Source organism: Rhinopithecus roxellana, chromosome 8 (genome assembly GCF_007565055.1).
Source record: "Rhinopithecus roxellana isolate Shanxi Qingling chromosome 8, ASM756505v1, whole genome shotgun sequence".
Classification (NCBI taxonomy): Eukaryota; Metazoa; Chordata; class Mammalia; order Primates; family Cercopithecidae; genus Rhinopithecus; species Rhinopithecus roxellana.
The window spans coordinates 119,403,717-119,429,620 of NC_044556.1; the positions used below are offsets into that span (position 1 = coordinate 119,403,717).

At 37.5% G+C, this 25,904-nt stretch overlaps 1 protein-coding gene and 1 pseudogene across 6 annotated transcripts in view; one reads left to right on the plus strand and one right to left on the minus strand.

Annotated features, from left to right (window-relative positions):
* The window catches only part of CCDC181 (coiled-coil domain containing 181), a 52,226-nt gene extending 29,285 nt beyond the window's left edge, over positions 1-22,941 (minus strand). For 3 of the 5 annotated variants that reach the window (XM_030937210.1, XM_010360915.2, XM_030937207.1), the window contains exons 1-4: positions 21,202-22,918; positions 20,302-20,421; positions 16,816-17,766; positions 14,466-14,612 (exon numbers count right to left, since the gene is read on the minus strand). In XM_030937210.1, the coding sequence (XP_030793070.1) occupies positions 14,466-14,612; positions 16,816-17,766; positions 20,302-20,418 (1,215 nt within the window). In that variant the 5' untranslated portion in view covers positions 20,419-20,421; positions 21,202-22,918. Of the gene's footprint in view, positions 1-14,465; positions 14,613-16,815; positions 17,767-20,301; positions 20,422-21,201 lie in introns of all 5 variants that reach the window. The other 2 variants (XM_030937208.1, XM_030937209.1) reach the window with 2 other exon arrangements.
* On the plus strand, positions 5,737-11,070 carry LOC104660687 (annotated as a pseudogene). Its single transcript, XR_004058833.1, has 2 exons — positions 5,737-6,475; positions 11,001-11,070. The product of XR_004058833.1 is annotated as an ornithine decarboxylase antizyme 1 pseudogene (transcript).
* Positions 22,942-25,904: the final 2,963 nt, after the last annotated feature.

The window sequence follows — 25,904 nt, forward strand, 5'->3', positions numbered from 1 at the left end:
AAACAGAGATACAGACCAACAGAACAGAACAGAGCCCTCAGAAATAATACCACACATCTACAACCATCTGATCTTTGACAAATCTGACAAAAACAAGAAATGGGGGAAGGATTCCCTATTTAATAAATGGTGCTGAGAAAACTGGCTAGCCATAAGTAGAAAGCTGAAACCTGATCCCTTCCTTACACATTATACAAAAATTAATTCAAGATGGATTAGAGACTTAAATGTTAGACCTAAAACCATAAAAACTGTAGAAGAAAACCTAGGCAATACCATTCAGGACACAGGCATGGGCAAGGACTTCATGACTAAAACACCAAAAGCAATGGCAATAAAAGCCAAAATTGACAAATGGGATCTAATTAAACGAAAGAGCTTCTGCACAGCAAAACAAACTACCATCAGAGTAGACAGGCAACCTACAGAAAGGAAGAAAATTTTTACAATCTACCCATCTGACAAAGGGTTAATATCCAGAATCTACAGAGTTTAAACAAATTTACAACAAAAAATCAAACAACCCCATCAAAAAGTGGGCAAAGGATATGAATAGACACTTCTCAAAAGAAGACATTTATGCAGCCAACAGACACTTGAAAAAATGCTCATCATCACTAGCCATCAGAGAAATGCAAATCAAAACCACAATGAGATACCATCTCACACCAGTTAGAATGTCAATCATTAAAAAGTCAGGAAACAACAGGTGCTGGAGAGGATGTGGAGAAATAGGAATGCTTTTACATTGTTGGTGGGACTGTCAACTAGTTCAAACATTGTGGAAGACAGTGTGGCGATTCCTCAAGGATCTAGAACTAGAAATACCATGTGACCTAGCCATCCCATTACTGGGTATATACCCAAAGGATTATAAATCATGTTGCCATAAAGACACATGCACACATATGTTTATTGCGGCACTATTCACAATAGCAAAGACTTGGAACCAACCCAAATGTCCATCAGTGAGAGACTGGATTAAGAAAATGTGGCACATGTATATATATTCCATATATCATGGAATACTATGCAGCCATAAAAAAGGATGAAACCATCATTCTGAGCAAACTATCACAAGGACAGAAAACCAAACACTGCATGTTCTCACTCATAGGTGGGAATCAAACAATGAGAACACTTGGACACAGGGTGGGGAACATCATACACCGGGGCCTGTCGTGGGGTGCAGAGATAGCATTAGGAGATATACCTAATGTAAAGGATGAGTTAACAGATGCGGCACACCAACATGGTACATGTATACATATGTAACAAACCTGCATGTTGTGCACATGTACCCTAGAACTTAAAAGTATAATTAAAAAAAAGAAATTAAACAAACACTACAAAAAAATTAAAAAAAAAAAAAAAAAAAAAAAAAAAAACACAAGCTAAATTCCCTGAATGCGCTTGACAGTGGAATGAACACTGCAGAAGTACTGATGCCTCAAGATGGATCAACAGAAATGATTTAAACTGAACAAAGGAAAAAAATTTTCAGTAAACAGAAGTTTAGTAACATGAGATAACAGCACGTGTTCTAACATATGTAAAATTTGATTTTCAGAAGGAGAAGAGAAAAAAGATGAAGTAGAAAAAAAACATAAAAAATAAAAACCTTTGAAGAAATAGTGTGGCTGAGAATTTCCCAAATCTGGTACAAAACATGAACATAAAGATCCAAGAAGCTCAGCAAAACCGAGGTTAGGTAAATTCAAAGAAAATCACACATGTAATAAACTTCTAAAAACCAAAGCTAGGAAAATTTTAAAGAAGCAAGAGGAAAAAAACTTATTATATACACAAGAATAATGATAAGAATGATAGTCGACCTCTGAATAGAAACAATGGACGTTGTAAAACAATTGAACATCATCTTTAAAATGCTGCAGGGGAAAAATATCTATCAGCCTCAAATTCTAGATCCAGCAAAAGGAAAACAAAAATTCTTCAAAAGGTGATATTCCACACATTCACTATATATATTATAATCAGAGCAATACTTTTAAAAAAGCATGCAGAGGCATACCTAAAAAGTATATAAGAAAATAAAAAGGACTGTTTTTTAAACACTTGATTAGAAAGCAGAAAAGGATGAGTAATTGAACAAATAGATAACAAATATCAAAATGACAGATTTAAAAACTATCAGATCAATAATTATAATTAAATACAGGGGTGGCTGGCAAGACAGCCAAATGGGAACAGCTCCGGTCTGCAGCTCCCAGCGAGATCAACACAGAAGGCAGGTGATTCCTGCGTTTCTAACTGAGGTACTCTGCTCATATCACTGGGACTGGTTAGGCAGTGGGTGCAGCCCACAGAGAGTGAGCCAAGGCAGGGTGAAGCATCACCTTACCTGGGAAGTACAAAGGGTCAGGGAACTCCCTCCCCTAGCCAAGGGAAGCCGTGAGGGACTGTGCTATAAGGAACAGTGCAATATGGCCCAAATACCATGCTTTTCCCAGGGTCTTCACAACCAGGAGACCAGGAGATTCCCTTGAATGCCTATACCACCAGGGCCCTGGGTTTCAAGCACAAAACTGGGCAGCCATTTGGGAAGACACCGAGCTAGCTGCAGGAGTTTTTCTTCATACTGGACTGCCAGCGAGAGATGACCACTCACTCCCCTGGAAATGGGGCTAAAGCCAGGGAGCCAAGTGGTTTAGCTCAGTGGATCTCACCCCGACAAAGCCCAGCAAGCTAAGATCCACTGGCTTGAAATTCTCACTGCCAGCACAGCAGTCTGAAGTTGACCTGGGATGCTTGAGCTTGGTGTGGGGAGGGGCGTCCACCATTACTGAGGCTTGAGTAGGCAGTTTTCCACTCACAGCCAGGAAGTTGGAACTGGGCGGAGCCCACCACAGTTTGGCAAAGCCAGACTGCCTCTCTAGATTACTCCTCTCTGGGCAGGGCATATAGGAAAGAAAGGCAGCAGCCCCAGTCAGGGGCTTATAGATAAAACTCCCATCACCCTGGGACAGAGCACCTGGGGGAAAAGGTGGCTGCCGGCACAGCTTCAGCAGACTTAAATGTCCCTGCCTGCCAGCTCTGAAGAGAGCAGCAGATTTCCCAGGACAGTGCTTGAGCTCTGCTAAGGGACAGACTGCCTCCTCAAGTGGGTCCCTAACCCCCGTGCCTCCTAACTGGGAGACACCTCCCAGCAGGGGTCGAGAGATACCTCACACAGGAGAGCTCTGGCGGGTGCCCGTCTGGGACAAAGCTTACAGAGGAGGGAACAGGAAGCAATCTTTACTGTTTTGCAGCCTCTGCTAGTGATACCCAAGCAAACAAGGTCTGGAGTGGACCTCCAGCAAACTCCAGCAGACTTGAAGCAGAGAGGCCTGACTGTTAGAAGGAAAACTAACAAACAGAAAGGAATAGCATCAACATCAACAAAAAGGATATCCACATGAAAACCCCATCCAAAGATCACCAACATCAAAGACCAAAGGTAGATAAATCCATAAAGACGAGGAAAGCCCGGCGCAAAAAGGCTGAAAACTCCAAAAACCAGAATTCCTCTTCTCCTCCAAAGGATTACAACTCCTTGCCAACAAGGGAACAAAACTGGACAGAGAATGAGTTTGACGAATTGACAGAAGTAGGCTTCAGAAGGTGGGAAATAACAAACTCCTCTGAACTAAAGGAGCATTTTCTAACACGATGCAAGGAAGCTAAGAACCTTTAAAAAAGGTTGGACGAATTGCTAACTAGAATAACCAGTTTAGAGAAGAACATAAATGACCTGATGGAGCTGAAAAACACAGCATAAGAACTTGGTGAAACATACACAACTATCAATAGCCAAATCAATGAAGTGGAAGAAAGGATATCAGAGATTGAAGATCAACATAATGAAATAAAGTGTGAAGAGAAGATTAGAGAAAAATGAATGAAAAGGAACAAACTTGGCCTCCAAGAAATATGGAACTATGTGAAAAGACCAAACCTACATTTGATTGCTATACCTGAAAGTGACAGAGAGAATGGAACCAAGTTGGAAAACCCTCTTCAGGATATTATCCAGGAGAAATTCCCAAACCTAGCAAGGTAGGCCAATATTCAAATTCAGGAAATACAGAGAACACCACAAAGATATTCCTTGAGAAGAGCAACACCAAGACACATAATCGTCATATTCACCAAGTTTGAAATGAAGAAAAAAAATGTTAAGGGCAGCCAGAGAGAAAGGTCGGGTTACCCACAAAGGGAAGCTCATCAGACTAACAGCAGATCTCTCTGCAGAAACCCTACAAGCCAGAAGAGAGTAGGGGCCAATATTCAACATTCTTAAAGAAAAGAATTTTCAACCCAGAATTTCATATCCAGCCAAACTAAGCTTCATAAGCAAAGGAGAAATAAAATCCTTTACAGACAAGCAAATGCTGAGAGATTTTGTCACCACCAGGCCTGCCTTAAAAGAGCTCCTGAAGGAAGGACGAAATATGGAAAGGAAAAATGGGTACCAGCCACTGCAAAAAACATGCCAATTGTAAAGACCATTGACACTATGAAGAAACTGCATCAACTAACAGGCAAAATAACCAGCTAGCATCATAATGACAGGATCAAATTCACACATAACAATATTAACCTTTACTGTAAATGGGGCCCAACTAAAAGACACAGACTGGCAAATCGGATAAAGAGTCAAGACCCATAGGTGTGCTGTATTCAGGAGACTCATCTCATGTGCAAAGGCACACATAGGCTCAAAATAAAGGGATGGAGGAATATTTACCAAGCAAATGAAAAGCAAAAAAAAAAAAAAAAAAAAAAAGCAGGGATTGCAATACTAGTCTCTAATAAAACAGACTTTAAGCCAAAAAAGATCAAAAAAGACAAAGAAGGGCATTACATAATGGTAAAGGGATCAATGCAACAAGAAGCGCTGACTATCCTAAATATATATGCACCTGATACATGAGCACCTAGATTCATAAAGCAAGCCCTTAGAGACCTACAAAGAGACTTAGACTCCCACATAATAACAGTGGGAGGCTTTAACACCCTGCTGTCAATATTAAACAGATCAACAAGACAGAAAATTAACAAGGATATTCAGGACTTGAACTCAGCTCTGTACCAAGCAGAGCTAACAGACAGCTACAGAACTCTCCACCCCAAATCAACAGAATATATATTCTTCTCAGCACATCGCACTTATTCCAAAACTGACCACATAGTTGGAAGTTAAGCACTCCTCAGGAAATGCAAATGCAAATCATAACAAACAGCCTGTCACACCACAGTGCAATCCAATTAGAACTCAGGATTAAGAAACTCACTCAAAACTGCACAGCTACATGGAAACTGAACAACCTTCTCCTGAATAAAACAAACTTCTCCTGGGTAAATAACAAAATTAAGGCAGAAATAAATAAGTTCTTTGAAACCAATGAGAACAAAGACACAATGTACCAGATCTCTGGGACACAGCTAAAGCAGTGTTTAAAGGGAAATTTATAGCACTAAATGCCCACAGGAGAAAGCGGGAAATATCTAAAATCAACATTTTAACATCACAATTAAAAGAACTAGAGAAGCAAGAGCAAACACATTCAAACGCTAGCAGAAGGCAAGAAATAACTAAGATCAGAGCAGAACTGAAGGAGATAGAGACATGAAAAACCCTTCAAAAAAAAATCAATTAATCACGAATGGTGAGTAGCCATGGCAGGAGGGAGAGGCGCAGGGGAGGTTTTCCTGGTTTCGGACTCCAGCGGCCTGATGGTGAAATCCTCCCTACAGCGGACCCTCAATAGCCACTGCTTCCCCAGAGAGAAGGAAGGGGATAAACCCAGTGCCACCATCCAGGCCAGCCGCACCATGCCGCTTCTAAGCCTGCACAGCCACCCCCGCAGCAGCAGTGAGAGTTCCAGGCTCTCCCTCCGCTGCTGTAGTAACCCGGGTCTGGGTCTCGGTGGTGCTCCTGATGCCCCTCACCCACCCCTGAAGATCCCAGGTGGGCGAGGGAATAGTCAGAGAGATCACAATCTTTCAGCTAACTTATTCTACTCCGATGATTGGCTGAATGTAACAGAGGAACTAACCTCCAAGGACAAGATGAGGATTCTCAACCTCCAGTCCAGGCTCACAGACGCCAAACGCATTAACTGGCAAACAGTGCTGAGTGGAGGCAGCCTCTACATCGAGATCCCGCTGACGGCTGCCTGAGGGGAGCAAGGACAGCTTTGCAGCTCTCCTGAAATTCGCTGAGGAGCAGCTGCGAGCCGACCATGTCTTTCTTCATTTGCTTCCACAAGAACCACGAGGACAGAGCTGCCTTGCTCCGAACCTTCAGCTTTTTGGGCTTTGAGATTGTGAGACTGGGGCATCCCCTTGTCCCCAAGAGACCCGACGCTTGCTTCATGGCCTACACATTTGAGAGAGTCTTGGGGAGAGGAGGAGGCGTACGGCCGCCTGGGGGCTGGGCATCCGGCCCCTGGGGCCACCCCTTGTCAGCCTGGTGGGTGGAAATGAAGACTCACTCATCTCACCTGGGTTTGTCCACATGTTGTAATCGTGCAAATAAATGCCAACTCCAGATTAAAAAAAAAAAAAAATCAATTAAATCAATTAATCCAGGAGCTGTTTTTATGAAAAGATTAACAAAATAGACTGCTCTCCAGACTAATAGAGAGAAGAATCAAATAGACACAATAAAAAAAATGATAAAGGGGGTATCACCACTGATGACACAGAAATGCAAACTACCATCATATAATGAACTATATAATACTAAAAACACCTCTTTGCAAATAAACTACAAAATCTAAAAGAAATGGATAAATTCCTAGACACATACACCCTCCCAAAACCAAACCAGAAATAAGTCAAATCCCTGTATAGACCAGTAACAAGTTCGGAATTGAGGCAGTAATAGCCTACCAACCAAAAAAAGCTGAGGACCAGACAGTTCACAGCTGAATTCTATCAGCAGTACAAAGAGGAGCTGGTATCATTACTTCTGAAACTATTCCAAATAATAGAAAAAGAGGGCCTCCTACCTAACTTATTTTATGAAGCCAGCATCATCCTGATACCAAAGCCTGGCAGAGACACAACAAGAAAAGAAAATTTCAAGCCAATATCCCTGATGAACATCGATGTGAAAATCCTCAATAAAATACAAGCAAACTGAATCCAGCAGCACATGAAAAAGTTCAAGATCAAGTCGGCTTCATCCCTGGGATGCAAGGCTGGTTCAACATATGCAAATCAATAAACATAATCCATCATATAAACAGAAACAATGACGAAAACTACACGATTATCTCAATAGATGCAGAAAAGGCCTTCAATAAAATTCAACAGCCCTTCATGCTAAAACCTCTCAATAAACTAAATATTGATGGGACATATCTGAAAATAATAAGAGCTATTTATGACAAATCCATAGCCAATATCATACTGAATGGGCAAAAGCTGGAAGCATTCCCTTTGAAAACTGGCACAAGACGAGGATGCCCTCTCTCACCACTCCTATTCAACATAGTATTGGAAGTTCTGGCCAGGGCAATCAGGCAAGAGAAAGAAATACAGGGTATTCAAATAGGAAGAGAGGAAGTCAAATTGTCTCTGTCTGCAGATGATATTATTGTATGTTTGGAAAACCCCATTGTCTCAGCCCAAAGTCTCCTTAATCTGATAAGCAACTTCAGCAAAGTCTCAGGATACAAAATCAACATGCAAAAATAACAAGCATTACTATATAGCAATAGTACAAACAGAGCCAAATCATGAGTGAATTCCCATTCACAATTGCTACAAAGAGAATAAAATACCTCAGAATACAACTTACAAGGGATGTGAAGGACCTCTTCAAGGAGAACTACAAACCACTGCTCAAGGAAATGAGAGGACACGAACAAATGGAAAAACATTACATGCTCATGGACAGGAAGAACCAATATTATGAAAATGGCCATACTGCCCAAAGTAATTTACCGATTCAATGCTATCCCCATCAAGCTACCATTGACTTTCTTCAAAGAAATAGAAAAAACTTCTTTAAAGTTCATATGAAACAAAAAAAAGAGCCTGCATAGCCAAGACAATACAAAGCAAAAAGAACAAAGCTGGAGGCATCATGGTACCTGACTTCAAACTATACTACAAGGATACAGTAACCCAAATAGCAGGGTACTGGTAACAAAACAGATATATAGACCAATGGAACAGAATAGAAGACTCAGAAATAATGCCACACATCTACAACCACCTGATCTTTGACAAACGTGACAAAAACAAGAAATGGGGAAAGGATTCCCTATTTAATAAATGGTGTTGAGAAAACTGACTAGCCATATGCAGAAAACTGAAACTGCACCCCTTCCTTACACCTTATACAAAAATTAACTCAAGATGGATTAAAGACTTACACATAAGACCTAAAACCATAAAAACCCTAGAAGAAAACCTAGGCAATACCATTCAGGACACAGGCATGGGCAAAGACTTCATGACTAAACACCAAAAGCAATGGCAATAAAAGCCAAAATTGACAAATGGGATCTAATTAAACTAAAGAGCTTCTGCAGAGCAAGAGAAACTATCATCAGAGTGAACAGGCAACCTACAGAATGGGAGAAAATTTTTGCAATCTATCCACTGGACAAAGGGCTAATATCCAGAATCTACAAGGAACTTAAATTTACAAGAAAAAAACAACCCCATCAAAAAGTGGGCAAAGGATATGAACAGACACTTCTCTAAGAAGACATTTATGCAGCCAATAGACATATGAAAAAAAGCTCATCATCACTAGTATTAGAGAAATGAAAATTAAAACCACAATGAGATACCATCTCACACCAGTTAGAATGGTGATCATTAAAAAGTCAGGAAACAATAGATGCTGGAGAGGATGTGGAGAAATAGGAATTCTTTTACACTGTTGGTGGGAGTGTAAATTAGTTCAACCATTGTGGAAGACAGTGTGGCAATTCCTCAAGGCTCTAGAACCAGAAATACCATTTGACCCAGCGATCCCATTACTGGGTGTATACCCAAAGCATTATAAATTATTCTACTATAAAGACACATGCACATGCATGTTTACTGAGGCACTATTCACAATAACAAAGACTTGGAACCAACCCAAATGCCCATAAATGATAGACTGGAGAAAGAAAATGTGGCAGTTATATGCCATGTAATCGCATGCAGCTATAAAAAAGGATGAGTTCATGTCCTTTGCAGCGACATGGATGAAGCTGGAAACCATCATTCTCAACAAACTAAGACAGGAACAGAAAACCAAACCCTGCATGTTCTCACTCATAAGTGGAAGCTGAACAATGAGAACACATGGACACAGGGAGGGGAACATCACACACTGGGCCTGTCGGGGGGTGGGGGGTTAGTGGGGACATAGCATTAGAAGAAATACCTAAAGTAGATGACAGGTTGATGGGTACAGCAAATCACCATGGCACGTGTATACCTGTGTAACAAACCTTTACTTTCTGCATATGTATTCCAGAACTTAAAGTATAATTTAAAAAAATAATTAAATACAAGTGAATACTAAGTAAAAGGAGTGGACTGCTGGACTAGAAGATTCAAATATATGACGTCTGCACAAACCACTTTAAATATAAAGCCACGGATACATTGAAAGTAATATATGAATAAAGTTATACCATGCAAATGGTAAGCATAAGAACACTGGTGTGGCTACATTAACCTCAGACAAAACAGACTTCAGGATATGAGGGACATTTCATAAAGGGAAAAGGTCATTATCAGGAAGACATGAAGTCCTAAATGTATACCCACAACATTTAAAATACATGAAGCAAAACTCAACAGAACCAAAGGAGAAACAGGCAAGGGGCACAATGATAGATGAAATTATTAACACTATTTTCTCAGTAATTCATAGGAAAAATGGGGGAAAACAATAAGCATGCAGAAGATCTTAACAACACTATCAACCAGCTAGACTACATTGACATTAATACATTACCTCCAATGCAGAATACACAAGGTATACAAGTACCTATGGACAGTTAACATAGACTATATACATACATACATTTTCATGTGTGTGTATACATATATCGCACTGAGCAAGAGAAGCAAATTTCAAAACAATGATGGAAAGACGTTTTTAGCTATTTTTCTTAAAAATGGCAATAAAAATTACATCACCTAAGATCTTCTATTCATCTAATGTAAAAAAGGTCATTCCACAATCTATAAATGCTAAAGATATTTTCTGGAAACTATGACTCACATTATACAGGATGTCCCACAGAAATAATCAACATAATGCACTTATTATAGCAATGTATTAATAAGCCAAATTAATCAGCTACCAAATTGTGCTATATTTCAGCTTCAGTAGAGACAAAGTTCATAAAAGTACTTCAGAATACTATTAGCTTGTGATACTATTTCTCATTAAAATCTATTTTTGAGACAGACTTGAAATGTAGCAAAAAATACTACATATACAAAATAAATATTCAAAGGGAAATATATAACCATGATGTCTTCTACATAAATATTTTGCAATAAATTATGTTCAATGTGACTCATGTTTTCTGAGAATACAATCCAAGATTACTATTTATTATGTACAAATATAGCACAATTATGTACAAATATTGCACAACAGAACATACTGTACATTTATTTTTGCAAATACCCCATTTAAAAAATTCAATACACGGAATGCCATGAGGCCTGAAGGCCCATCATCGTCCAAGAAGCTATCAGCAGTATGGCCATAGCTGTGTTTTCCATGGTCACTGACTGAAACATAAACTCCTGTTGTCTTCTATACCTTTAATCACTACAGCAACATGCTGTGCTGCTTCTTTACCCAATCCCAAATTCCTCCTGTCCTTCATAACCCCTGTTAGTTCTCTGTAATTCCTATTCAATGATATAAAAACTCCCAAATAACATCCATCCTCCCAAGTCACTGAAAGGGATCTGGCCCTAAATTTCCTATCTTATGCAAATTTTGATTCTCCCCCAAGCCACATCTTCTCTGAAACAGAAGCTGCATTTTCTGCCATACTTCAAGTACTTCAGTGGTTAGACAAATAAATTAATATTCTCTTCATTCCCCCATATGTCTTCGAAATTGTGTTTCTCCATTTTCCTGAGAAAACCCATTCTCCTTTGATATTTGTATCATTTGGTCCTATTAAAGATAGTTATCTAACCAACTCTGATCACTCCTGACTCAATATTCCTCTCCATCCCAGTCCCAAGGTATATTTATAACTACATAGAAGAGCCATTGAACATCCACCCCCACAGACCTTTGATTCTCTCATCTTCTATGCCTTTCTCCAAAACACTTGCCACCTATTTCTATGGCCATATCCTCATCGCACAAACTACTCCATCCACAAACTACTCTGAAATCGCTAATTTCCTATCTCCAGTCTCAACATTTCTCCTGAAAACTAGATAAATTTCTCCAACTAATCTTCAGTATCTTCACCTGGATATTTTGTGCGTACCTGAAACTCAACGATTTAAACTGGTCACCCCTCCCACAAGGAGTGCAGTAGGCTTAAGCAGATTCCAGCTGAGAAGCTGTAAGAATCTGCGTGTTCTAGGGTTGGGACGCTAGGCCCCAGTGGCCTGGATTTTCTAGTGGGATCTTATGATCCATGGGTTGCACAGTTCTGTGGAAAAAGCAGTTTCCCCTTCTGGGTAGCGTGCTCATTCACTGCAGTCCCTTTGCTGGGGGGAGGGGGTTCTCCTTTCCCGTGTAGCTCTCAGGCGCTACACTATTCTTCCTTCTGTCCATGGGTCACGCCAGCCTTCTTGTCAAGTTTGATGAGAGAACATGGATACCTTGGTTGCCAGGGAAGGATTCACACGCTTATTATGTTTTTTTCCGATGGGAGCCTCTAATCCCCGCTGTATCTAGTCAGCCATCTTGGCCGCATCACTCCTATTATTTTTACCTCCTTTCCTTTTCTTAATGAATTGGATTGAAACATCAGAATACAGTTATTTAATATAGAACCTTACATGTTTCTGACTATAACAGGTATGCCTAGAGTATTTCCCCATTATAGTGTTTATAATCTGCATTTTATTAGGAATTTTTAAAAAGAAATTATACCTTTGCTATATCTTTCAAGATAATATTCTTTTGTCTACTTACTGATGTGATGAATGATATTAGTAGATCTGTTATTACTGATCCCTAATTTCCTTCCTAAAATAAATCTTACTCAGCATATTATTATTTTACTATATAGTTATCAGTCAAATTTCTCCATATTTTCTCTTTTAGTTTATGTCTTTTCTGCCTTGCTTGTGAAAGCACTGCCCATCCCAAGATTTTAAAAAGCTAAAAACTTCCACAAATGGCATAATAAACACTGTAACAAAAAATATATTTTCAGACTAGGAAAAATTATATAACATATCAATAGACAAAGGATCAAAATTTCTCATATACCACTTCGATAATAAAAACCAAACTAAAAAAGGAAAAAGATTATAAACAGGAAATTCACGGAAGAATACACATGCTATATAAATAGAAAAACCAATTGTTTTTCTTTCTCATTCACACTCAACACAGAATACTTCACCTCTGGTTACCAAAATGTGGGAGGGTTCCCACTTCCCACACTGACAAGTTTAACACCAGCTGGGTATCCTACAGTTTAATCCAATCCTGATAATATATCCCTGGAGTTAGCATCAAATCTCGTGTTAAGGACTCAATCCCTCAAGATTGCCTCCACTTTAGATATCAATCAAAAGCCTAGATTGTGACCAGTGCTTCTGTCTGACCAGCTATATATTGCCAGGGTGGGGAGTGGTGGGAACATGACCCTCTCCTCAGGTTTAATTTGCTAGAGCAACTCACATGACTCAGGGAAACACATTTACAAGTTGATTAAAAAATAATATAATAAAAGACAAATGAAGAGCTACACAAGGCAAAGTATTTGGGAAGGGGTGTGAAGCTTCCATGCCCTCTTGGGGGCAGGCCACCCTCCCAACACCACATTTCCCATACCCTAGAAGCTCTCTGAACCCTGCAGCTTCGGGATTTGTATAAAGGCTTCATCACATAGTCATTGAGATTATTAACTCAATCTCTAGCCCCTTCCCCCTTCCTACAAGAAAGGAGTTAGAACCGAAAGTTCCGAGCTTCTAATCATGGCTTAGTCTTTCTGGCAGCCAGTCCCTATCCAGGAGCCCACCAAGAGTCATTTTATTAGAACAAAGAGAGTCCTATCACCTAAGAGGTTCCAAGGAATTAGCAGCTCTTTGTCAGAAGCCAGGATAAAAGCTCAGTTATTAGAACCAGAAATACATATAGAACCCCTATCACTCAAGAAATTAAAAAGGTTTTAGGAGCTGTGTGCCAAAAACTAGGGGTAGAGACCTATATCTATCTCTTATTATTTCTCACACATACTCATACACAAGCATGTATATTATTAATTTGAAGAAAAAATAAGATGATAACCCACCCACTGTGTTAGTCATTCACTCTCACACACTGCTGGAGAAACAGGTGTTAGCATTCACTCTCACATACTGTTGAAGGAACTATACATTCATATTATCTTTTGGGAGGTTATTTTTGCATCTTTAACCAAACATTTCACTCTAAACCTTCAAAAATTATAAATTCCCCTCTGAAGAACTTCTCCTACAGATTACTGATGTTCCCATAGAAAGTACCGCTTCACTACAGCACTGTTAACTAGCGCAACATCGGAGCCAACCTAAATATCTACAAATGAAGAATGGCTTAATAAATTAACATTGTAATACCATGCAGCTATTTGAAAAAGAGAGATTTAAACATAATGGCCTAGAAAGAGTTCCATGATGAAGTGAAAAAAACTGAATAAAACTTTTGTCATGTAAATATATAAATATAAGTAAGATATAAAACGATTTGCACCACGCTGTTAAAAGTAATTACCACTGGAGATGAGCCTGGAAGAGCTTAGGGTTGAATTTTCAACATTTACTTTACATATATATCTTTTTTTAATAAGGATATGGATGATTTTTAAATTTTCTCTTGGATTTTCTGTTTTTTTAATTCTTTTAAATTAAATAATTTGGTGTCTTTAATTTGCTAAAGATTTACGTAAGATTTCTATATGTCTAGTCTTAAGTGAGATCAGTCTGTAGGGTTTTGTGGGGGAAGGGGGCTGTAGCTTTGTCCTGTTTGAATACCAAAGTTACACCTTGAAAAAATGAATTGATAGTCTTCTGTTTTCTGTTCCATCAAAGTCTGAACAAAATAAGAATCATTTCATTTTCACAAGGCCTCTTAGAACCTAATTGTAGTTATCTGCATGTTGCATCTTTTGCAAGGGTAGTTCTTGAACAACTTTTCTACTACTTCCATAGGCTGTTAGTCTGATATCCAGACTCCCTTCTGTAAATAAGTTCAGCTTTCATATCTGTATAAACTTATTTTTCAGAGAAGTTTTACTTACTCTGCTGTTCATGTCTTCAATTTCCTTTGCTCGTTGAATTCTCCTCATTTCTAAGACCTGCTTTCTTTTCTTTTGCAACCATGCTTTAAATACTATGTCATTCTCTCTCTTTTTTTCTTTCTCTTCTTCTATTTTTCGTTGCTCTTCCTAGTAAAAGAATATGAAAAGACATTACTAAAAGATTAATAAAATTGTATGAATTATCAGAGTAGAGAGATATATTTTGAGATCTGAAATTAGGATTCCCTGATCCTGAAATTTTCCATCAGAAAATTGGTCCTTCTAGGCCAGACGCAGTGGCTCCTGCCTGTAATCCCAGCACTTTGGAGGGCCGAGGCAGGCAGATCACTTGAGGTCAGGAGTTTGAGACCAGCCTGGCCCACATGGTGAAACCCCATCTCTACCCAAAATACAAACATTAGCTGGGCTAATTTAACAAGTTCATAGTTAAATTTTCTTCAAATAATGGAATTCTAAGTGTTTTCCTTACATTTTGACAATATAGCAAGACTTTCTAATTCCTTTTGATTGAACAGAAAGAAGAGAGGAAAGGAAAAATTCTACCAAACAGTGTAAAATATATTTGAGAATATCTATATACTATTTTCTGAGCCCTAAAGTAGCCTATATTATAGAAAATATAAATGAATTTATTAAAGATTAAATTTTACATTATTTATACATTTCCATTTCACACAAAGGACTTTGGATGCTTTGCATGAATACAGTATGACAAAAGATGATTATCTTTCCAAGGGGAACATTCAGGTATATTACACAGAAGCTAACAGCCAAAGCACTGATCGTTAACGGAGTTGCCAAAGAGAACACTGAAATGATGCACTTAGGTTAGAAAGACAGAGTATAGCAACCCAACCCAGAAAATGTGTGCATAAAAAAGCAAAGCCTTCCCCTGAAACCAACTAAAACATGTTAAAAGTCTTAGTACTTGAAGACCATGTCTTGAGCCAACTTAGTTATAGGATACCGACACGACAAAAGTGTATTTCAGAACAAAGAGTATGACATTCAGAAAAGAGAATCAAAATGAAAACAGAATTATCCATCCTTCACACTAAAGACTAACATCAGTTCATTAATAAAAATGCAGTGACAACTATATAAAATCACCGGTATAACTTTTGTAAAAATATATACACATACCTACACATCTGTGTACAGCAAACATATTGATGTCATTCTCAAAAAATTATTTTGTATTGTCACCAAATTCTTATACTTTTAAGTGTTGTTTTATACCTGAATCAAGTAAACTTAGTTTGACTATTACAGCTGTTAGTGACCAAGTTAGCAAAGCTCTATAAGCATGCACCCTTTTAGGTTCTTATCTGAGTGTGCTAGAGGTTAAACGTTCTTACAAAGTCATTTTTCACTTTTTTTTTTTTTTTTTTTTTTTTGCTAATGCCAATTCCTGATTTAAATGCCAGAGATTTCCCTGATAATTTCCCATATAAAGTAGATAACACACCATTTCTCAAGGGTACCAGAGAACTGGAAATTTTTATTCCAGTTTGCTACTAACAAATACAGATATACCTTGGTAAAGTTATTTTAACTTTCCAAGATTTTCGTATCTGCAAAATGATCTGCAAGGTCACTTCTAGTGTATTATCTGCTGAACTTTGTATTTAGAATTAGACATTTTGTATGGCTCAGCTTAATACCATTAGGTTTCCAGTAAAACAAAGAATTGGAGCACTGATATAAATAATTCCGAGAAAACTCACCAGTTTAAGTCCTGGAATTCTCAATTATAAGATACATAGAGTTTCACATAAGAACAAATATGAAAAACAAAAAAATTAATTTCTATAAGGCATTTTGGAGACCTTTCATTAAGAATGTTAGGATATATTCTTAATCTGAAACTAAAATCCTGGAAGTAAAAGAACTGTAGGCATAGAACATAATATGAAACACATGCAAGTAAAAGAATTACAGTCCAAGTCTTCCTGTTGCCTCCTAAACCTCTATACTTTGTGCCTTCATTTTTCCATCTGACATTTTATTTTTCCTATCATATCAAGATAACTTTCAGCAGTCACTTAACGTCTCGTGAGTCTCACCTTTAAAATGAAAGGATCAGATGAAGTCATCACTGAGTTCTCCGCTAAAACAGATCAGTCTGCTATTCTTTGTGATCCTTACAAGGACCAAAGTAATCACCATGTTCACTCCATAAATACACATTTTTAATAATCAATCTAACAATAGATAAAGAAATCAAAAGAAGTCTTCAGTGGTTTGAACAACTGTTTTAATTCCCACTGCATTTATAAAACAGTAAAATATGCTCTACTTTTAATATAATGCCCACTTAGGTTCTCACCTCTCTTTTCAGCTTTTCTCTCTTCTGTTCTAGTTGTTTTTGTAGTTCTTTCTGTCGAGGGGAAAGACAGTATGTTGAAGTCACTGGTGAGATATGTGCAGACTGTGTCCTGTGATTATATTTCCCATTTCCTTTACTTCGATCTGAGTTGGCAGCAGAGCTTGGACAAGTCTTGCGGTTGAGTGGTGGCTGAGGGATATAAACCAGTGGCTCTCCTGTTGATGAGTGAGTAACAGCATGAATCTTTGCTGCAGAATCTTCTTTCTTGGTGTCACTGACAGAGGAGTTGGAAGATCTGAGTAACAAGTGCTGAGGGTCATTTTCTGTACTATTTGCATTATTAATGGGAGGCAAAAACCCCTGACTCGCAATGTCTTGTAAATTCAGAAGTTCAAATTTTCCATCTCTTTCTACCAGTATTGTCCTATCCTTGTTTTCTTCACAACTTGCATTAGTAAGTGACAGGAGCACATTTTCTTGTCCAAAATCATTGGAAATACATAACTGTGACAGTTTCCCAAACATATTCCTTTCGTTTTCAAAATAATTTTTAGAAGTATTAGTGTCTTCTAGTGGAGGAACTTCCAAATCAACTAATTTGTCCTTGAACTTAAGTTTTCGCTCCCTTTTATCATTCACGGGTTCTTGATTCTGTAGAAGCTTGTTAGCTTGTACAATTTTCTCCATAATATATCTCCTTACTTCCTCATCCTCTTCCTCCTCCAAGTCTTTCTGGCTTTCTAGTTTGGATTCCTGGAAAGAGTTTTCGCTATCTGAATCTGATATGGGATCCAAAGATTGAATACCTGGTACAGAAATTATGTCATTTCTTCTTGGTGAGGCCTCATCCTGCAAAGATTTGTCAGGATCAGAATGCTGTTTGTTGTGCTCTATTACTATTCCACTCTCTTTTAAGTCTTGGTTAATATTCTCCTCCTTCTCACAAGCCATCTAAAAACAAGATATTTTTCAGTCAAAATTGAGATTCTTCATTTATCAGTAGACATACAAAATGGGATTTTCCTGTTCATGTAATTTATTTTATGAATGGGAAAACTTAAATGTTTATTGCTCATAATTTGCTCATAACATTCTAATTCATACTTACGAGTATTCAAGGGAAATACATGTGACAGCAATGCAGGAAAAATTCAACTTTAAATTTGAATTTGATGTTGATTTTTAAACATTTGTATGCTAATGTATCTAACTACAAATAACAATATTAGCATTCCTTCCTCTATAAAATTTTCCTCTTTTTACATTTTCAGAAAAACAATTTTCAAAAATGTTTCCTCCTTGTAATATTTGCATTCTTCAATCAAATATCTTTCTCCCCAGACCATTTCAAGGACGAATTATTTGGTCAAGTCCTAATCACTTGAGGTTCTTTTAATCTCTTCAGACTATTATTGTCACTATAATCTGCAGGACCTATCTACATTCCAGGTCAATTTTTACCTCTAGATCAGATTTTCCTTCTTCAACTATACTCAGAAATTCCAGTAATCCATGCTAACCACCATCAGATAACTTGGCATTACATTAAAAATAATTAATTCCACATGAACCATAAACCAGTATCAGTGCAGCACAAAACTCCACTCCACTTCTGCTATATCTAACTAAAAGCGTATATATATATATAAATATATAGTATATAAATGTATATAATTGTACATATTATACATAAATATATAATAGATATAATATATAAAGGTATGTAATATAAATATTATATATACATTTTTTTCTCTTTGTCAAAGTTCTCTCCCTCCTAAAGCAGTCCTATGGGAGTTACTACTCTCTTCAACCCCTTAAAATCACTTTCCTCCTTCACTTGCTCATAGGTCATCCTGTGCGACAGTGAAGGTCATCTTGTCTGATAGTCAGACAAGCAAATAAACCTAGCCCATTAAAATGACTGCCAATTAACTGTGATTTAACTAAGATCTCTGTATCACAATTGTTCATTTTAGCCTTCTCTAGTTCATTTTTTTATTTTTCCAGTATCATGAGGATGGCAGATCTCTGGTTCATTCTTATAGTCTCTGTTTCTAAACTCTCCTTTGGCTTTTATTTCTTTTCTTTTGAAAACCTACTTTTTACAAATCCTCCCCTAACCCTCTTACGTATCTCTAGCTCAGTCATACCCTTTTCTCAAAAGCCTCAAAAGAAGAGGTTATTACAATCATCCACTGGAATGTGTAAGATTCATAACAGCACTTTTATTTTATCCCAGCTATATATATCCCTAGCACCTAGAACAGCCTCTGATATATGATAGGTGATCATTAATACTTGCTGAATTAGAAAATGAAACAATAAATCATTCCTATTACCACTCTAATTCTATCACACTGTGCTTTGGATCTCACACCCTTCCAATCTTGAGAAACTGGTTCAACTTTACCATTCTGGGTATCTGCCTCTACTCATTCTGCTTATTTTTCTGTTAGGATGCATAAAACTCCCATTTAAAAGCCATCTTAGAAAAATCTTTACTTTTGACTCTGTTTCCATCTTCAAATATTGTGTATCCCATTTGTCTTTTCCATTATATTCAAAGTAAAATGGAACTAAGAAATCTGTAATATAAAACCTGCATTTCCTCACAGTCTTTTCCTTAACACCTTTAAAACTGGCTTCTGCTATAATAACTCTGATCATTATCCCTCTGAAGTTCACCTATTTATATCCCAGTGCTATTCCTTTTCCTACTTATTGATACTAACTTACATATACACATATATATACACACATACATATGCATATATACATATATGTTTTATAGAAATACATATACACATTATACATATGTAAAGAGAAAGAAATAACCTATCTTGATGCAGGAACTGGTTAATTTTCCTGGAGTTCCTTTTTACATCTCTGATAAATAGTATATGACCATGCTTAATGGATCCACTTTTCCTAGAAGTATTCCTGTGACTCAGACTTTGACCCTTTACTTTTTTCTCTATATTCACTGCCAAGAAGACCTAATTCAGTCTTAAAGTTTTAAATATTAGCTAAAAGGTCATGTGTTTAGAGGATTTGCTTTATTTTTCATTTATTTTAATAGCATAACCCCATGCTTTTACCCAAGTTCACAGAAAGTAGGAATTAACTGTATTTTTTACTTTCAATGCAATAAATCATGATTTTAATATTTATTTATATTACTTAAATTATAATTTTATAATGGTCATTTTAGTTTTATTAAATGCTAGTGTAATAACTGTTCTCTCACTAATACTTGTTGAATTAGAAAATGAAACAATAAATCATCTGCCTATGCCTTAGGATACAACATTTAAGCAACCTATGCCTCATTTTTCTTATCTTTAAGATGAGGATAATAGTAATTTACCCAATGTAGATCAAAGAAATTTTGTGATGTTTAGATGAGATAATAATGTGAAAACCTTAAAGAATTGCAAAGCACTTTGTAATATAATTATTATGAATGCTGTTGGCAACATATACCTCTATTATGCTGGCATCACTTTTTTCATTTTCATTAATTAACCACTCCAGGTCCTTTTCAAAGTCATCTTCGTATTCTTCACTTTTTTTGGAATCAGTATCTTTAATTTCATTCATTTTCTGTTTGTGAAGAAAATACGCTATAAGATTTTAAAAGATAAGGTATATGTTATGCCCACTCTAGAGGAGGAATGGCATATGGAGATTAATGCTATAGGTAAGCTAGGTAACACAGAGAAACACAAAATGGAATGTTCAAAATGAACATGCACTTGAATACACCATAAAAGAGAGATTTGCAATGGCAAGACATTTCCATAGGTAAACATTCCTAAAAACTCTCCCACCTTCCCCCAATTCCCCAAATAATTATTGATGTTGGTTCCCTTTCCCTCTCAAGATAAAGTTAATTTTCGGTACACTTTAGGTATGCTGAATTAATAAATAATCCACAAGTTGTTTTAGTCATTAGCTTCGCTTTGTTCTCCCCAAACCTTTGGCCAGACTAAGTTACTACTGAATAATAATGCTTAATTATTCAACTTAATTATTATTGAAAAATAACTGTTAATGTTCAACTGTATAATTATTATTTTTTTCTAAACTATTCATTGGACTATAATTCCTTCCAGATATTTATTTATTTTAAACTAAAAATACAAAGCAGATTTGCTAAAGGACTCAAAAGTAAGCCCTTCAATAGTTTCTAAATCAGGTTGAGCACAAATTTTGAAGTGATCTGGAGAAACCAAATCCACACTTCAGAGTGAGTTTCACTTCCTAACTGCAAGACAAGCTAAATTGCTTAAGCTGTTAAGTCTAACTACCCACCAATTAAAAGCAAGGGCACCATGAATGACACAGAATAAACTAAAACTCACTGTAATCCAAAATACTTACAGTAAAAATAGCACTTTTCACAGTCACAATGCCTTGGAATAATCAGTTTTCCTTTCAGAGCAGGAATCTTGAAATTTATTATTTTAAGATGTTTGAGTTACATAAATATATATCTTTGGAACTCTTCAGTGCTTTCCCTTATTTTATGATAAACATAGTTCTGAACTCATAAATAAATGGTTGCCTGAAGACTTTAGTAGATATGTTTTATTGTTTACAGAGAATCCCACCCACATGAAAACTAAAATTTAAAATGAAAACATAAGATCTGTATAATAAATTAAAAACACAGTAATTAAAAACTTAACAGGTTGGGGTCTTTAAGTCATACTATTATGCCATAATTCAAAGGAAAAAAAAAAGTCATAGTTAAGGTGACTCTGAGAAGTAAATTAAGTCGCATCAAATCTGAAGTGCAATTCTTTTCCTGTAACTTTAGAAGAAGAAAAAAAAACCCTCATGACTGGTTCTCAAGTAAACAAAGAACATAAATTACAAACTCTGGTTATCAAATCCCTTAAGCCTTTTTCAAATGCGTCACAGGATATTCAACCCCTGCAATTCTTCTAATCTTCATCTCCAGGGTACTGTCCATGTGGTACACAGTCAACAAGCTAGAACAAAAATACATCTTACACAATCACTTAACACTTCCTACTTTATGCTTGTGAGTTTCGCACATTTAAATTTCAATATTTATCATCAGTAAAAATCTAGGTAAGTGGCTTAAACCAACTCTACCCTCTTAATAGGGAACCGCAGTAAGAGACGGAAATCAGTTCCTTCCTCCCTGCCTGGTAAATCCCATGTGGATAGGTGAACTGCTGATCTTTCAGTAGGAGTCTTAAACCAAGTCCATATGTATACATAATTTTGATAACTTTCTTCCAGAATTCAGGATATTCAAAAATAGTTTAATCTAAATAATGGAGTCCCGTCTTACAGCGTTTTAAACATATGCTTGCTTAAAAATCTAAGAACTGAAAGCATGTCAAAGAGAATGCCTTTTAATATAAAATAAGTACTTAAGCAAAAACTAATCCATAACATCATGAAACCATCTGGCCCATTATTCCTGTGTACCCTGCCAAAACTGTGATCCTATAAGTTTTTTAAAAATCATAACCTGTCACAAAGTATAATGACAAATATTTTATGAACTTAAGGTGATAATGTTAATCTGTATTCAGGATCCCAAGGTACCACCAACGAAATGAGTATTACTGCCTCTTAATGGAAGCTACAATTTCGGTAGTGACTTTTTCTCCCAGGGACAAAATAATTACTTTCCACGTTCAAGAACTTTGAAAGGGGAAAGAATATGACAAAAACTTAGTCTAAGCTACCCTCAGAGAGTTTCCTTCATACGTAGAGAAGCAAGGTGTTACCAGACTTCCCCACCAATGCCAGACTCGGTGGACCTCGGACTCCAGAGGATAAGACGCCACCAGAAAGCTTCTTCCCTCACGACCTACCTTCCCTCCCAGCTCTACCAGAAGTTTATACCTTTACCCTCTATCCCACCATTAATAACTCCGCATCGTCCTTCCCTTCTCTCCCTCTATATCCCTCCTGCCTGTGTAAAATGCGGCGGCTGGGGTCACAGAGATGGCCAGGGGAGTTCTCCTCTCCTCCTCTTTCTAAGTTCTTGCCATTCACCCGCCTCCGCGGCAGCCAGGCCCACACTGCCATGGAAACAGCGTGCCTCTGCGTCCTCCATCCGGGCCTCTCTACGAGAGCGACAAAAACCCGCGCAGGCGCACGCGATATCCCCAGAACTCGTACCCCTCCCGGCACCCATCCCGGTGCTTGCAAAGGTACGGTCAAGCTGAGGTTTCTAAGGGGACGACCAAGGAATCCACGCATCACGAATTTATTAGAGATGCGCGAAGTGCCGCTGTGTTGGTTGTGAAATTTCACTCTTGTAGCTGTCTCTCGTCAGATTTAGAATTCCTTAGGACAACTTCTAAAACTGTATTTCTATATGTTATGTGCTTCGCAGTTAACGTAAAAAAGTAGTTTTTAGTTTTCATTAGTAAATAAGCAAATTGCTAATTAGTTACCATAATTTTGACCCTCAGCTTTTTTTCCGAATCCAAACCAAAACTTTACCCAAGAGAGTTGCCAAAGAAAATAGGATTTTTGTTCCAGCTTTGAGGCACGTCAAAATGGTCAACTAGAATTTTCTCAAATTCCCGCTTATCTTTATGTATAAAGGCAAAGCAAGATGAATTTTAGATTGTGGTGGAAGTTGAGAAGATTTTAACAACTATCCATTCCCAGCCAGAAACAAATAAGAACTAGGAGAAGTAAAAACATTTCCTCAGTACAATGCAGTGTGTTCAGATTATTTTTAAATTGTTTATTATTAGGATTTCTATCACTTGATATGATGGAGAGCACCTTTTCTCCAAGAGAGGCAATGTAAAATTAAATTTTTAGATATTCTTCAAGTTATAGACTTAAGGTTTTTTAAAATGGAAGGTTAAAATGAATTGTAACATTGAGTGCACTTCCTAGATGTGGTGTAGTTGTAATGACCTAATGTTTCTACTGCTTCAGCACTTGAAAAAAGAACCCCCAAAAAAGGTTATTCACTGTTAAAGGTTGAAGGAATTTTAGTCAAATCTCCTTTACTGGATGTAGAGTTGTAGAGTTACTTACCAAAGCTGGAAGTAGACCCTGGGTTTCAGAACTCCTGGGTTAATAGCTTTTTCCTCTGGTCATCCCCCTAAATTTGTATTTTTCAAATAATGGGTACTAGCGGCATTTTTTTTTTTTTTAAGTTTCAGTAGGTTTTGGGGGAACAGGTGGTGTTTGGTTGCATGGATAAGTCCTTTAGTGGTGATTTCTGATATTTTGGTGTACCCATCACCTGAGCAGTGTACACTGTATCCAATATGTAGTCTTTTTTTGTTTTGTTTTGTTTTGAGACAGAGTCTCGCCACTGGAGTGAAGTGGCACAATCTTGGCTCACTTCAACCTCCATCTCCCGGGTTCAAGCGATTCTCGTGCCTTAGCCCCCAGAGTAGCTGGAACTACAGGCACACCACCACGCCTGGCTAACTTTTTGTATTTTTAGTAGAGATGGGGTTTCACCATGTTGCCCAAGCTGGTCTCCAACAATTGAGTTCAGGCAGTGCGCCCACCTCGGCGTCCTAACCAATATGTATATTTTTTATCCCTCACCCTGCTCCCACCTTTCTCCCAAGTCCCCAAAGTCCACTGTATCATCCTTATGCCTTTGCATCCTCATAGCTTAGCTCCCACTTATAAGTGAGAACATATGATGTTTAGTTTTCCGTTCCTGAGTTACTTCACTTAGAACAGTGATGAATTAACCTCCATTTCCATCCAGGTAGCTACAATGCCATAATTTCATTCCTTTGTATGACTGAGTAGTATTCCGGGGTATGTATATGTACCACATTTTCTTTATCCACTTGTTGATTGATGGGCATTTGGTTTGGTTCTTTATTTTTGCAATTGCGAATTGTACTGCAATAAACGCGTGTGCAAGTGTCTTTTTCACATAATGACTTCTTTTCCTCTGGGTAGATACCCAGTAGTGGGATTGCTGCATCAAATGGTAGATCTACTTTTAGTTCTTTAAAGAATCTCCGGCAGGGCGTGGTGGCTCAAGCCTGTAATCCTAGCATTTTGGGAGGCTGAGACGGGCGGATCACGAGGTCAGGAGATCAAGACCATCCTGGCTAACCCAGTGAAACCCCGTCTCTACTAAAAAATACAAAAAAAAAAAAAAAAAAACCAGCCAGGCGTGATGGCGGGCTCCTGTAGTCCCAGCTACTCGGGAGGCTGAGGCAGGAGAATGGCGTAAACCCGGGAGGCGGAGCTTCCAGTGAGCTGAGATCCGGCCACTGCACTCCAGCCTGGGCGACAAAGCGAGACTCCATCTCAACAACAACAACAAAAAAAAAGAATCTCCACACTGTTTTCCATAGTGATTGTACTAGTTTACATTCCCACTACCAGTATAAAAGTGTTCCCTGTTCACCACATCCATGCCAACATCTTTTGTTTTTTTATTTTTTTGCTTATGACCATTCTTGTAGGAGTAAGGTGGTATAGTATTGAGATTTTGATTTGCATTTCCCTGATCATTAGTGATGTTGAGCATTTTTTCATATCTTAATTGGCCATTTGAATATCTTTTGAGAATTGTCTATTCATGTCCTTAGCCCACTTTTTGATGAGATTATTTGTTTTTTCCTTGCTGATTTGTTTGCGTTCCTTGAAGACTGTGGATATTAGTCCTTAGTCAGATGCAGTTTGTGAAGATTTTCTCCCACTCTGTGGGTTGTCTGTTTACTCTGCTAATTATTTATTTTGCTATGCAGAAGCTATTTAGTTAAATTAAGTCCCATCTACTTACCTTTGTTTTTGCTGCATTTGCTTTTAGATTTTTGGTAATGAAGTCTTTGCCAAAGCCAATGTCTAGAAGGGGTTTTCCAATGTTATCTTCTATAATTTTTATGGTTTCAGGTCTTAGATTTAAGTCTTTGATCCATCTTGAGTTGATTTTTGTATATGGGGAGAGATGAGGATCCAGTTTGATTTTTCTACATGTGGCTTGCCAATTATCCCAGCATTATTTGTTGAATAGGGTGTCCTTTCCTCACTTTATATTTTTGTGTGCTTTGTTGAAGATCAGTTGGCTTCATTTCTGGGCTCTATTCTGTTTC